Below are 15,543 nucleotides of genomic sequence, written 5' to 3' on the forward strand. Positions count from 1 at the left end.
GTTAATTACTGGCATTCTGATGATGCTATGGTAGAAATAATTGAAGAAATCACACTGATCAAACCTCAACCTTGGTGCATAGTGAGAACTTAGTGAAAGGCGACAATAACAGTACTGTTAATCCTCTATAGTTGCTAGCTGTGTTAGTCCTAGTACAGGTGGGGTACTGAACATCATGTGGTTAGACACGCAAGACACAAAGAATTCACACAAATGTCAGTTAGTATATGATGTACAGAGCTATTTCAGCACGTTCATTGAAAACATTTAGCTTCAGGTTATCGTGCTAGGTGTGTTGCCTTCTGTTAATTCAAATCCTGAAAAGTAATAATTTTAAAACATTTTTTATTAATCCTGTAAGCCTTGATTTCCACATGAATATCCCAAACACTCTGAAGAGCTAGGGCTATCTAGATATCCTAAGAGAGATAGGCAACAATACTGATATCACTGGAGACAAATCAAAAGAAAAAGTTGTAAGCACTGCTTCAAAGTTCTCATTCTCAGAATCCAGTGAAGATCCGGGTCAGAAGTAACCTATAGCAGGAATATAACTGAGTGAGGTGTTAAACATCAAACAAACATTCGTATATTATAACATTGGTGTTCTTCGGAGACCCTGTTTACTTCAATTTGCCTTCTTAAAAAAGAAGAAGACAGTTTTCGCATTAAAATATCATTTTCCATCAGAGTAAAGAAATAATACATAAAACATGATCAAATAGTTATTGTTATAAGAATAACTAATGTAAGTCAGACAACTAGTTTGAGAAAGGTGAACTTTGAAAGCACAAAGACCCATGCAAACACAAACCAATCTAAGCAGATAGTGAGCTAGTGTCAGACACTGTACCTCTTGTTCCGAAAGCTACAAAGGGAAAATCACCACATTCAGGTCATGCTGTCGGGAAACATTGCAGCATGGCGGTTATAAAACAGGAACAGGATCAGCTGATTATGTTCAACAGTTGTAATACAGCTTTGCCTTATCAACAGCACCTGGTGACAATCCTGTTTCTATACAAGCACAGATACAAGCTAGTGAAGGACAAGGGAGGTAAGGCCAGTGGACACAAGGGAGATAATTATAGCTAATTCCTATGAGGTGCTGTAACTTGCTATGGGGGATCCAATCTCATCAAAATCTGATCTTAGTCCTTGTTATTGCTAAACAAAGGTCTGTGGACATGTCATTACAGTCCATGCCAGAACTTCTTTCGAGAACTTTGACCGACTAATGAAATAACTAACATTAAGTCAGCACTAGCCAATCAGGAAGCAGCTTTCACCAGATATACAGTACTAGTTCCAAACGGATCACTTTGCTTTAAGAAATATCTTGACAAATTCTTGATTCAAGATTTGAAAACTGAATAAAAGAAAATTTTTGAATGTCAAATAGATGGCTTAGATTGTATGGCAGTACTTCCCATTGGCAACGCACAGTCTCATCTGTTTATCCCACTGAAGCAAGAGATAGACGATGATTTTGACAGATTCTGTCGTGAAGCCCATAACAATCATTCAGAATACCTCGGGTTAAATTTGTCGAGGTTGCATGATTAGAAAGCATATTCCGACTGTCACTTTCCAGATCTGGTAAGTGACGCTGTTATTGGTTGGATGAAAGGTTGTACTGACGTGACCTGTTTCAGGATGTCCTCAGATCTTTGTTTTGCGGTAATGACAACTGAGATCTGATTTTAATGAGATTGAAGGAGATCAAGCCATGTCAGAATTGGGTTTGAATCTTAAATTTGCCCCAATATGTTTCTACTCTCTGTCAGCATTATACAAACTCATAGAAAGGTGATAAAAGTTTATGACAGGCATCACTTTGGAGTTTGAGCTTCTATGAAATAACTAAAAAAACATTCCAGTTACGAAGTGTTAGACCCAACCCAGTCACTCTCTCATTCCACAAAAGTACACACCACTGTCTCATGGGCAAAGGTCCATCATGGAACATAGGCCCAACCCAGGTGGACTTATAACTCGTTCATAGCCCATCCCAAAGTATTTTTATAAATAGGCATACCTTGTATCATTCTCAAATATCGTTATCAGTAAAAGATCATTTCACATCATCTACTTGTGGTGTACTGCAAAGACCCACTCTGTACAGCCTCTTTTTATGCCCACATCCCCACGACCTACACTGATGTCCATCACTATCAACATGCATTCCATGCTATATAGGAACAGGCATGATGACCAAGGCCGCTGCTGCTGCTGGCATAGCTTGACGACATGGGGATACATATATTAATGAGAGGAGCATCAATGAAAAAAGACACTTATACCTAGCTGGGTAACACAGGATTTGCAAATACATTGAAGGCACATTATACCCAAATCATTTAAACTGCTAAACTTTGAGACTTGTGAAGATAGCCGAGTTCATTCAGAGCGTGAAAGAATTTACATTCTGACAAATATTTATCTAATGTTTGAAACTACTCTACATCCGAAACATGCAATGCATACAATGAAACAGCAGTCATGAGTCGATGCAGTACAGCCAGTCTCTAGTTCAATGTTTAGTCTATCTATACCAGGCACGAAATGTGACATTGATGTACCTTGCACAGATTCTACTGGAAATCATCTTCCCGAGGCAAGGGAGTTAAATGACTATAAAAGTCCAGTTTCCACCCTTGCCAAACTAGGCTGGTATTAGGGACTTACATTTTGGCTGGACTAACGAGTCTATGCATAATCCAATCAAAATCGTGCTATGAAATTGAAATTCGGTTCGTAAACTGTCATGTAGATTTCGGTCGATTACAGGATTTGCAAAGGATGTGCACCGCCAATGTCATGTCAACAGATATTTTCCAAATCTTTTCATGTTTTTAATCAATTGATTTGATGAACTTCGCGATTTTATCACAATATAGATCTTGATTATCGATTAGATCGTCTTGACTGGGCGCCACCATTTTGTTTGAAGCAAATGCAAGTGATACAAGAGGTGGAGTCTGATTCATCCATAGGAGAGGCTTAGAAGGGACATAACTTGTAATAACCACTGGTGGCGCTATGATCGAGCCCAGGATTTCAGGCCTAGTTCAGCAAGGGTGGAAACTGGACTTTAAAGTCAGCTAACTCTCTTGCCTCGGGAAGATGACTGGAAATATGCATGTTGTAACATATGATTCATACAGACCTGGAGTGAAACAGTCATGTACATATCCTCCATAACTTTCAAGTGGTATTTAACCCCTGATCTTTGACACTGACTTATGTCAGTCATAGAACTAAGACCACCTTGTGGAATCGGGGCAGATTCAGAACCATCTTGTTCATGACAAAACTTAAGGTTAATCCTAATATGGTTTGAAATTTGGATTGTTCTCAGGACAAATAAACTTGTACACCATGAAGAACAAATTGGCATGTGTGAATTAAAGGAAATTGCTTTCAATATTTTGCATCATCTAATTTCTTTCTCAGAAGATGAAAGAATAAGAGTTCTTTTTACATAAATCAAATATCTTTCAGGGACATGTAAAAGCTTCAATAACCAAATTCCAGTGCTTGTCCTGGTCTGTATGAATCCTAGTTTATATTCCATGAAGACGTGACAGAAAGACAGGGAAAAGCTGATTTGAATATTTATTAAACTCACATGGTTCTTGAGTGCGAGGTACTTCTGACGGAATCGTTTTCGACAGTATGATGAGCGGAACGCGCCTCCCATGAGATGTTGGACAACAAGCCCCACATCAGGTAGGGTGTAGCTGTAGTTGGAGGGAACATGCTGGAAAATATTGCAACATTCATTACTTCGAACCTTTATACAACTGTCATGTGTTTTATACCGCTGAATTCCAGCGACATATGAGCAATACCTCACACCATTGGGGTATATTGTTAACAGGTCACCAGGACTCTCACTGCACACTTGTTTGAGTCAAGAGCATAATTGAAGTCATGCATGAGCTTAACTTTCTGTCTACAGGACATTTATAAAAAAGTCATGAATATTCTGTTGATTGAAACATGTCATGAAACAAAATCAAAAGTTTGTTGCAGTCCTTTAAATGCATTTGTAGCACTTAGTGAGTGAGTGAGTATGGTTTTACACAGCTTTTAGCAATATTCCAGCAATATCACAGCGGGGGACACCAGAAATGGGCTTCACATATTGTACCCATGTGGGGAATCGAACCCGGGTCTTCCGCGTGACAAGCTAACGCTTTAACCACTAGGCTACCCGACTGCCCCTATAGCACTTAGTACTGACTGATATAAATAAGTCAAACATGAATCATCGAAAAAATATTTCAGTGTAGTTTGGGTGAAAACTGCATCAATCTTACAGGATTCAGTTTCTTGAAAAGTTAGTGTCCTGTATCCATCGGACAATATCTTCATTACCTTCTCAGTAACTGTCTGTTTTTACAGGTTGCTGCATGCTCACGGGCATGGCCAAACACTGCACGCGTCTTCTTGTTGTCTTACCTTTCGGATGTCACGGATCAGGTATCTTAAGGTGTTGGTTGGGCCTTGCCTCTGTTGTGAAAACACATATTAAATTGATAGTACACATGTCCTGTGAGTTGGGTTCAATGCCACTTTGAACAGGATTTCAGTTATTTCATGGCATTTCAGCCTATATAATTAGTGTTGGAGTGAGTGGATAGTTATTGCTTAAAGACACAGCAGCAATCTTGCAGCTATTTGCAGAGAAAACATTTGGACAAAGCCCGATAATTAGTGACAATATTCAGGTGGATGTGGTGCTGACAGACCAAGGATCATTATCTGGGGAATCTTGGAGTTGAACCAATGTTCAGTAGATCCTGACTAAGGGAGGCAACTGTGCTCCAGATCTAGAGTGAAGACCACCAGCAAGAGTACATATACTACTCAAAAGAAGTTAAAGAACACCCATATGACAGTAGATAACCTGTCTAGTCATGCAGTAGAACATGTGGGTGCTGGTGGCCATGGTAATCCTCACCGTGTTGTAGAGGATCTCCAGCCGAGGGATGGTGAGGAAGGTGTGCATGCTGACTCCGTTCTCCAGCAGCAGCTTCACAAAGTCCACACGGTCGTTGATAAGGGCATCCATCATTGCTTGCTCCAGAGACCCTTCCTGAAATATACAACATACCACTAGCATCATGCATGACAGTACTTGGAGTGTCAAGCCTTCCGTTTCAGCAGGAATGAATCTAAGGGATGAATGCTTGAAACTGGTTCCTTTGCATTGATTCACTTGGAAAATGTCTATACTGTCATTAGCAACATAGCAGGCCGTCTACAGTCAAAACTTTTTCAACATGTTTAAAAACAAATTAACATATAGTGACATTCTCCCAATCGCAACTGTAAAGTCTATATATCTTATTCTGTCAGCCTTTACATAATACCAAGTCTTCCATAAACATTTAGAAGTTGGAAGAAGAGGAAGACTATTTAGGAATAACAGACAACAAAGAAGTCTATATCCATAAAAGGTTTCATGTCTTCATTCCTATTATACAAAGAAAATAATCCTTACAGAAATCAAACATTAATACATTTCACATTAAATCACATCCTACTCTCCAAATGATCCAAATGTTAAAGGGAGGTAACTCTGAAGGCCTCTCCCTCCCTTCAAACCACTCTATCTCAGCTGTATGACATGCAGAAAGATGTGAATCGAACTCACCGGCCACTCCTGTCCATACACAAATATATGGCTTCGTGCAATGTCCACTCTGTCCCAGGTGAGAGCCAGACTCAGCTGGTCGGGAGCACTTGCGTTGGTACCTGGAAAACGTCATAGTATTTGTCATAATTTATTTGCAGGTCCCAATCTCTAAACACAGTATATTTTTATAATAACCAATGGTTGAAACCATTTGGAACATATTGGCCAACGATTAGGTAATGTCTCATTGTTATCTCACTAAAGGAAATATTTCCCTCCATCTCTGCGATAACAGGAGATGACTGCATGGTGTTAAAAGTAACACAATACAAACAATGACAAAATGAATATGTTCTCAGATTTATTCTCAACACTAACGTGAGATAAAATTTTCTTATGAGGAATAACTTATATCCATAATATTTTAAGACTGTGGCATAGTTTGGACGGAGAACAGATATGTGGTGGTTCGATCCCTACCCACATCATGTCCAAAGATACTGAAAGATCACATGTGTTACCCTGCCTGGTGCTCTGCATTAAGGTAGGGCGGTGGGTTAGTCTAGTGGTTAAAGCATTCACTTGTCTCGCTGAAGACCCAGGTTCGATTCCCCTCATGGGTACAATGTGCGAAGCCCATTTCTGGTGTCCCCCGCCAGGATATTGCTATGCGTAATATGCGTAAAACCATACTCACTCACTCAATGCATTAAGAGGCTAAAACAAGGACAGGTCAGCTCAGAGTTTCGCATTCTGTGTCTGAGTAGGGTATCCATGTTAAACTGTGGCAGGGTATCTCATTGGACTAGCACCATAAAACAGACATTAGTCCGGACTAGTACAATGCACTTGCAGGCACCCAGTAATCTTGAATGCAATGTAAATCCCCATTTCAGGAAAAAAGCACTTTTTAAAGTGTGCAGTCATCTCACTGAAGTCCTTGGTTCTCTTACAACATGAGAAGAAACTGCGAAGGCCATGCTTTGAGTGCTCCTCTGTGCTGGAATATGGCTAAAAGAAGCTCAAGTCCTACTCACTCAGTCACTCACCTTTGAGCAAAGCAGTGAGGATAGCCAAGTCTATGTCCTGGGATCCTTCACTCATTCGGAATACTGTTATCTGAAAACAACAGCAATCTGTATGAAGATAGTTGACCAAGGAACATGAACTGCTTCCTGCAAAGTCCAAGTGTTACACTCTGTGATGATGTAGCTCATCTATTGATTTTTGTGAGTTTTCTCCCTTACACTAGTTCAACAGAGGGTGAATCTTGTCCAGTGTGCAAAATGACAAACAACATGAAAACATATTTATCACTATCCCCCGCCATGGGGCACATTAGAATTGTGTTTGTTCATACAGTAGTGAATATGAACCATAAAAGTCATATAAAACCTTAAAAAAGAGATAGCCACTAAGGCCCCTTTATGTCATCCGAAAAATTGATTAAATGTGAAATTAATAAACACAAAAGGCCCCTTCTCTAGAAAAAAAATTCATGATTAGGTTACTGAATTAACAATGTTATCAAGACATCAATCCTTTTCCTAATTTGTTCAGAAAAAGATAGGTGGGTGAGAAACAGCCAAAGTTCTAATAAAAGTTGTGTGTAAGTAATTTTAGTGGCAGTTGAAACCATTGTAAATATATTTGTAGTAACTGTCAGTTGTAGCAGAGGACTGAACTACCAGTAAAACATAACAAGTGATGTTGTGGCCAGACTTGAACAGCAATCCACAGCAGCAAGTACAAGTCATGTGCGAATCGATTTCTGTGTTAATCTCGGTGTCAGCAGCTGGAGTTTGGTACGACTAGAATGGTGTATGCACATGTGTATGCACTGTGCGTGTGTGCGTGTGTGCGTGTGTGCGCGCTTGTACTAGACTGGACTGATGCCGATTTATAGTGCTAGCCCACTTAGATACCATGTCGCAGTTTAACATGAATACCACACTCAGACACAGTATGCTGACCAGTCCTTGTTTTATCCCCTGAGTGCCGAGCGCCAGACAGGGTAACAACAAGTACCATCTTTGAACGTCCTTTGGTATGACGCATCCGGGGATAAAACCCCTGGCCTTCCACTCTCAGGGCGGATGCTCTTCCACTTGACCACGAAAGCGGTCTAATTATGGACTCTGCAGCTTATCAGATTCTAATTGCGTTTCTGCTGGGGAAGTTAGATGGCACTGGTTAAACATAAAAATACTGGGAAAAGCATGGTATCCATGTGGAAAGCTATTGCTTATTAACCACATGCTGACTTTAATCAAACTATCTTTTTGCTCTGGTTGCCATGGAATCTAAACCATAATTAGAATGGAAATGATTTGAACAATCCACTTGTTTAATCATCTAAGCAATGCATTATTAACTCTTTAATTTGGAGAACCCCTTAAATAAATAAAGATATTTTAAAATTTTGATGCCTTTTACAATATAGTGAGTGAGTGAGTTGGGTTTAACGCCGCTTTTAACATTATTCCAGTTATATCACGGCGTGTCAGCTTAATGTGGGAGGAAAGCCCGAAGTGATGCAGGTCTCAGACGTTTACCACTTCGGTGAAACCCACGAGCACGGGTATGGTGCTGACAAACCTAGAAACATAATTGGGGCGAACCGGGATTCGAACCCACAACCATAGGTTTCTGGCGTGCCCAAGGGACGCAACTCTGCACAGCGAATCGCGGCGCCTTAGACGACTGGGCCACCCGTGCCCCCCTTTTACAATATAAGAAACAGGAACTGAAATGTCATGTTATTTGGTTCTTGAAAAAAAGAAAAGAAAAGTTTTTTGCAATATTGTCCACAAAGGCAAAAGTTGATTGCCGCTACAAATAACATGAAATATCTAAAGTCATCATAATTTATAAAACTTTTATCATAATTCATAAAACTTTCTGCGTTTCGTGGTTTCTGAGAAAAGATCTGTTATAAAGTAAAAAGTTGATGAACAAAAAAGAGCCCTTTCATACATAGAGATTATTAAATGAGCATGTCTGTTAAACGAGTGTCAGAATTCTTATATTTCCCGAGTGAGTTTTGTAAAATCAGTATGACACACACGCAAGTGTAATAATTTCTTTTTTACCCATTATTTCTTCATATCATTCTTACATCACTTTAAAATTAGAGCAATGTCGACATTGCCGTCCGGATGTTGTAGACAATACACTGGTGCATGTGAAGTGATATTTGCACCAGTGCACATACGATTTTTATGACCTTGGTTATTTCTAACCTTATTGGTAGTAAAGTTAGGAACAACTTCAAAAGTCTCCATTCAAACCATCACACAGTTCTGGAAAAAAAACTGACTTTAAATTGCTGAAGAAGATTTCCAGACAACTCACTATGGCGTAACAGGCTAGGTGCGGGAAGAATAACTTAACATATATTTCTTCTGTTTTAGGTAAGCACAAGTTTATGGAAATCCCACTAATCATGTATCTATTGATATTCAGAAGCTGATGACCACAGCTGTTCCTGTGCAGTAATGAAAAGCTCTTCATGCATCATGGCATTTGCTCAGTTAGTGACAGCTTGACACAAACCTTCATGATAATTTCCCTAAGCAGAATGTTTGAACAGTGGCAGTGAAATAAAATACTTCTCTGGATTCAATTTATCTAAACCCCATTCTGACAAACATATTGGTCAAATATAGTTCTGATCATTTGCTCAAACTTCATGGCCCCACTGACAACTGATATAGCCACTTGATACTGGCTGGCATTGCCACTTGATACTGGCATAGTCACTTGATACTGGCTGGCATAGCCACTTGATACTGGCTGGCATAGCCACTTGATACTGGCTGGCATAGCCACTTGATACTGGCATAGCCACCTGATACTGGCTGGCATAGCCACTTGATACTGGCATAGCCACCTGATACTGGCTGGCATAGTCACTTGACAGTGAAATAGCCACTTAATACTGATATGTCCATTTGATACTGATATAGCCACTCGATACTGTCATAGCCACTTGATATTGACATAGCCACTTGATACTAGCATTGCCGCTTGATACTGACAAAGCCACTTGAAACTCATATAGCCACTTGATTCTCAGATGCAGCCACTTGATACTGGCATAGCCACTTGATATTGGCATAGCCGGTTGATACTAGCATTGCCACTTGATACTGATATAGCCACTTGATTGTCAGATATAGCCACTTGATTCTCAAATACAGCCACTTAATACTGATATGGCCATTTGATACTGATATAGCCACTTGATACTGTCATAGCCATTTGATATTTGCATAGCCAATTGATACTAGCATAGCCACTTTATACTGGCATAGCCACTTGATATTGATACAGCCCCTTGATACTGATGTAGCCACTTGATACTCAGGTTTAGTCATGTGATCCCGGCATAGACACTTGATATTAGCAAAGTCGTTTGATACTGGCACAGTCACTTGATACAAACATAGCCACTTGATACTGGTAAAGTGACTTGATACTTAGATAGTCACCTGATACTGACATAGCCACTTGATACTGGCATAGCCACTTTGTACTGGTATAGCCACTTGATGCTGGCATAGCGATTTGATGCTGGCATAGCCACTTGATACTGGCATAGCCACTTGGTACTGGCATAGCCACTTGATGCTGGCATAGCCACTTGATGCTGATATAGCCACTTGGTACTGGCATAGCCACTTGACGCTGGCATAGCCACTTGATGCTGATGTAGCCACTTGATACTGATATAGCCACTTGATACTGGCATAGCCACTTTATACTGGTATAGACACTTGATGCTGTAATAGCCACTTGATACTGATATAGCCACTTGGTACTGGCATAGCCACTTGATGCTGGTATAGCCACTTGATGCTGATGTAGCCACTTGATACTGATATAGCCACTTGATACTGGCATAGCCACTTTATACTGGTATAGACACTTGATGCTGTAATAGCCACTTGATACTAATATAGCCACTTGGTACTGGCATAGCCACTTGATGCTGAGGTAGCCATGTGATACTGACATAGCCACTTGGTACTGGCATAGCCACTAGATACTGGCATAGCCACTTGATAATCAGGTATAGCCATGTTGTACTGAGAGGGTCCTGTGCATCTCATATCAGCATGCTTTATTTAAAGAACCTTCTCTTTCCAGACAGCTTTTGTTCCCTATTTACAGTGCCTGAAATCCCTAGCTAATAATTGTTTCCGATATATCATTTCATGATCTCGTATCTCCAACATGAGATTTAATGCACGCATACCAGTTCCTTCTTCTTGACACACAGCATGAGTTCGATGAAGAGTTTCTCTGCCTGCTCCTGTGTGTACTGAAAGGTCTTCTGTATCGTCATGATTAGCTGGTCACGTAGACTCTCTGGCATTGTGCTGCAACATATGTACAGGCATCAGCACACAATCACATTGTTGGATTATATAAATGAGTTGAGACAGGGTTAATAAAAAGCTGAAAAGCAAATATATTTTCAGTCATTAAGTTAAAATACAAAAAAACACATTCTACCATGACATCAAAGAATTCTGATGCTTAAAAAGAAGTATCCTTTTTCAAACTGAAACCTCTTTGAAATGTTAAGCCCTTATCTCTCCAAACTGCAGATAAAAACATCGACTGACAGCCTACACATCAACACATATAACAATGGTTGCCAATAATCCATTAGATTATTGTACATAATTGATATGAACAACAGCTTATCAAACATGATGAAATCAGAAATCAATTTTTTGAATCATCATCTGCAGACAAAAACGGCAGTGATCGCCATACTTCACGGTGTGTTCCTCTAGCAATAGTTGTGCCAGGAGGCACAGTTCAACCAGTACATCATCAGGTTAAAGTTGAACATAACTATTGATCGAGATTGTCCTCCTTTTTCATGCAGGTGGTACCAAGCACTGTCACTGTGAACAACTATTTTGGCAGCCATTGACAGTGATGAGTATAAGTTTACCCAATCCTAAGTCCGGGGTGAAGAAATCTGTAACATGTATTACTGTTGGGGAATTGTGTTTTGAACCGTTATTTTGTGCTATTCAAGACGTATTTTAATTTAGAACTTAGGCATTATCTTAAAATACTATTTACCCGTGACACCTTTTCGAAATGTTTAAATATATAATTTTGTAGCCATGAGTAATTACATGTTCCAAGGGAACACCATTAATAAAGCACTCTCGCTGTCATGGTAGAATGGAGATTAACCTATATGTGTTTTGAAATTTGATAAAGAGCTCCGTTCCAAATAAGAGATATCTACTCTACAGTGGGACTACATTAAGTTTCAAAACACAGTAGGTTTATCTCCTAATTGAGATTCAAAAAGGTTTTTTCCTTTAATACACAATAATTACCATTCAAAATGAATAAGTATTACAAGAAATATGCGAAAGTATAAAAATTATCACTTTGAAAACTCATGAACGATAAGTAAACATTTTCATTTTCATTTTGGTCTATGTGCTTTGGTGCTATGTGGATGAATACCATCATAGACATCATAGGCCACTATCCAGTCTATCAATAAGGAGCTAGTTTTAGCATGACTAAAAGGCATCCCTGATGCAATATATTTGTCATAAATGTCACACAATCATTAAAGGTATATTAGGTTTCTTTTCTTCTGAATTGTGGAAGGCTCATGAAATTTCTAGGTGATGCTCTCTGAGAATTGCTGCAACTGATGCTGTTCTCACCCATCATCAATGGTGTACTTGTGTGTGAAGGCCAGGAGGTCGGCGGCCCGCCCACTCCCATCACACACCACCACGGGGACTGGGGGGGTGTCGGTCACATACTCCAGGACAGAGCGGATGGTGTTTGCTCCACCCTCCAGCACCACACAGATCACCGGCACACCACGCCCTTTCACACCACTGGCTGCAAGCAAATACACACTATTAAATGTGATGCGTTCATGATTGCCATCTGGTTATTCCTAGGAGGTAGAGAGAATTAGCTGGTGAGGGAAAAGTTTTGTCAACTGCTTTTCCAGTACATGTACCACTTTTAGATGTGTGGGAGGAAATTGAGAACAATCGTGAGGCTCAATGAGGGGAAGGTTATACAAGATCAGCTTCAGTTTGGCATACTAAGGGAGACACATAGGGGTTGTGCAGGCGTTGGTTTGAGAGGGGTTTGTGGGTGTGGGTGTGGGGTTGTGTGGGTGTGTAGGTGTATGTGTGAGAGGGGTGTGGGTGTGTGTGGGAGTAGGGGCGAGGACATGGATATGTGAGTGTGAGAGTAAGTGTTAGTATGAGCGTGGGTTGTGGATTATGGATTGTGGGTAATGATTTGCGAGTTGTGGGTTGAGAGTTGTGGATTGTGGTGGGTTGTGAGTTGTGGGTTGTGGATTGTGAGTTATGGGTTGTGGGTTATGGGTTGTGGGCTGTGAGTTGTGGGTTCTGAGTTGAGAGTTGAGAGTTGTGGGTTGTGAGTTGTGGGTTTTGGGTTGAGAGTTGTGGGTTGTGAGTTGTGGGTTACAGGTTGTGGGCTGTGAATTGTGGGTTGTGAGTTGTGAGTTGTGGATTGTGAGTTATGGGTTGTGGATTTTGGGTTGTGGGCTGTGAGTTGTGGGTTGTGAGTTGTGAGTGTGGGCTGTGAGTTGTGGATTGTGAGTTGTGAGTTGTGGGTTGAGAGTTGAGAGTTGTGTGTTGTGTGTTGTGGGTTGTGGGTTGTGGGTAATGGGTTGTGGGCTGTGTTTGTGTTTGATTTTATGACGAAACCCAAAAAGGACATATCAAAATCACTCCTAGGTAAATAGAATATTAATGGTCTTTTGAAGGTATTGTATTGATCAATACTAAAGTTTAAAAGGTAAATACATTAAATGTTAAACATAGTTAATTTTTTATATTTTACTTCGATTTTGAACATAAAATAAAAAGGTAAAGAAAAAAAAGAAGAGTGAGCGAGTTGGGTTTAACGCTGCTTTTAACAGTATTCCAGTTATATCGTTGTGTATCAGCTTAATGTGGGAAGAAAGCCCGAAGTGATGCAGGTCTCAGACATTTACCACTTTGGTGAAACCTACGAGCACGAATATGGTGTTGACAAACCTAGAAACATTAAAAAGAAGAGGAAATACATCAGGTAATAACAAATGAATGGTGCTTTTGTTTTACAAATATATATTATATTACGGCTGTATGAACAATCCCATTGTGACCAGTGGTAATATCATGGAGTCAGAGTTCAGCTTAATGGCTCCAGCGGTTCTCAAGCGCTGCTAACAGGTTTTCTATGTTACCCAGGCAATATAGGGAGATTATAGGATTCTTGGAATCAAGGCAGGGCAAACAATCCCAAGGTACATCATGTTGTACAAAAATTGAACAAATAGTGAAGAAAAGCAAATTTTACAATTAACTTTGGATTATTAAATGTAGACTATTATTAGGTTCAAACTGAATGTCAAATAAGGCCACAGCCAATGCCAGTTGAACTTTTGAAGTTAAATAACCAGGTTTCAAATAAACAGGAGAAAGTGTCATAATACAGTCCTGAAGGACAATGCATCATGTATCTGCTGATGGCTGAACAATTCTCAAAAAGGATCAAGCTCAAGCGAAACTTGACTTTCCCATTACCTACAATAAAATATTTTTGCCACTAAAATTTCACGACTCTAAAAACCCCAAACAACCATGATGTTATCTAAAGCCAGCAAAACTAAAACAACTCAATTGGTTCTGTCTAGACTTAATCTCCCATGAATGAAACTGTCTATATCATAAAAACAATAATCAATAGCAATCACAAACTTTTCAATTCAATCAGAACATGGACGCCCTGAATGAAGCACCTGTACCTTGAAGCTTTTACAGTTATCTCGACACAATATTTGAATGATTGTACTGAATTCACAGAGCACTACCATGAGAAAACATACAACTTTATAGAGAACAGCTTCTGGTTTACTGCATTTCGCGACATTTCGATGTAGATTCTTACACAGTTGATAATTGGATGAAGCCAGATGTACAGTAAGAATAACAAATAGCACACAGGTAATTAACACTACAAGTCAAGCACCAGTGTAACCTGCCTAGTTGTAAATGGTACAGTATTCATGGGGCAGCTATGGTAATCTAATACCCCATGTATGTAGCACCTAGAGAGGTTGCCACAACGTCAGTGTTTGTAGGATACTAGTGAGTACACTATGTTATTTGATAACCCCAGCAGCATGGTAACTTGGATAAGATCAGTGTATTTTATGATCTGATAGAATGTTCTATGTAATGTGTAACTGATGCGTCTCTCAGCACATCCCACATCCAGGGAGTAGTTGGTATTAGATGCACAGTACGTGCAGGACCAAGGGGATCAGTTTAGATGGAATGAAACATCACTCGGTCCATATACAATAGTTCTTGTTTCTTACATGTGAAACACAGAGAATTAATGTCAAGATATAACATGGATTGAATCAATAGATGCTTATGGTTTGGTCAGTGCATAAAGAGGACCTGGATTTGGATGTAAGTGCAACCACTGAGTTAGATCTGTACACAGGTACACAAATCAAAGGCTCTGTAGCTCACCATAGCTCACCAATAATGATGATGATGATGAAGATGATGATGAAGATGATGATGATGATAATAATAATAATAATTGAGCACTGAGTTCCAGGTAGGCTGCTCACAAAAGTTTTACATTATGATTACCCCAGTCAATGGATCAGTGTGCACTCGAATCTCCCAAGCTCCCTTGGGAGTATACAACCCAAGCTGCCTGTGAGGCACTAGAAGGTTAACATTCATTCACCATCTCATCCTACCGGGTACCCACTCACTGCTGGGTGAACAGGGGCTTATTTGAACAAAGTCACCTGCCTAGGGAGACACCACGTGCATCACCTGTGCTTCAGAGAG

The 15,543-nt window shown here is 39.9% G+C and overlaps 1 protein-coding gene across 7 annotated transcripts in view; it reads right to left on the bottom strand.

The window, feature by feature from the left end:
• LOC139473971 (transient receptor potential cation channel subfamily M member 3-like) overlaps nucleotides 1-15,543 on the bottom strand; it is a 265,126-nt gene that overhangs the window by 56,567 nt on the left and 193,016 nt on the right. For 5 of the 7 annotated variants that reach the window (XM_071256840.1, XM_071256868.1, XM_071256851.1 and 2 more), the window contains 8 exons: nucleotides 12,361-12,544; nucleotides 10,908-11,031; nucleotides 6,697-6,766; nucleotides 5,666-5,766; nucleotides 4,970-5,104; nucleotides 4,468-4,518; nucleotides 3,632-3,763; nucleotides 854-868 (listed from right to left, as the gene is read on the bottom strand). In XM_071256840.1, the coding sequence (XP_071112941.1) occupies nucleotides 854-868; nucleotides 3,632-3,763; nucleotides 4,468-4,518; nucleotides 4,970-5,104; nucleotides 5,666-5,766; nucleotides 6,697-6,766; nucleotides 10,908-11,031; nucleotides 12,361-12,544 (812 nt within the window). The remainder of the gene's footprint in view (nucleotides 1-853; nucleotides 869-3,631; nucleotides 3,764-4,467; nucleotides 4,519-4,969; nucleotides 5,105-5,665; nucleotides 5,767-6,696; nucleotides 6,767-10,907; nucleotides 11,032-12,360; nucleotides 12,545-15,543) is intronic. The other 2 variants (XM_071256857.1, XM_071256853.1) reach the window with 1 other exon arrangement.

This window comes from Haliotis cracherodii, unplaced genomic scaffold (assembly GCF_022045235.1).
Source record: "Haliotis cracherodii isolate W230 unplaced genomic scaffold, xgHalCrac1.p SCAF_1, whole genome shotgun sequence".
NCBI classification, from domain to species: Eukaryota; Metazoa; Mollusca; class Gastropoda; order Lepetellida; family Haliotidae; genus Haliotis; species Haliotis cracherodii.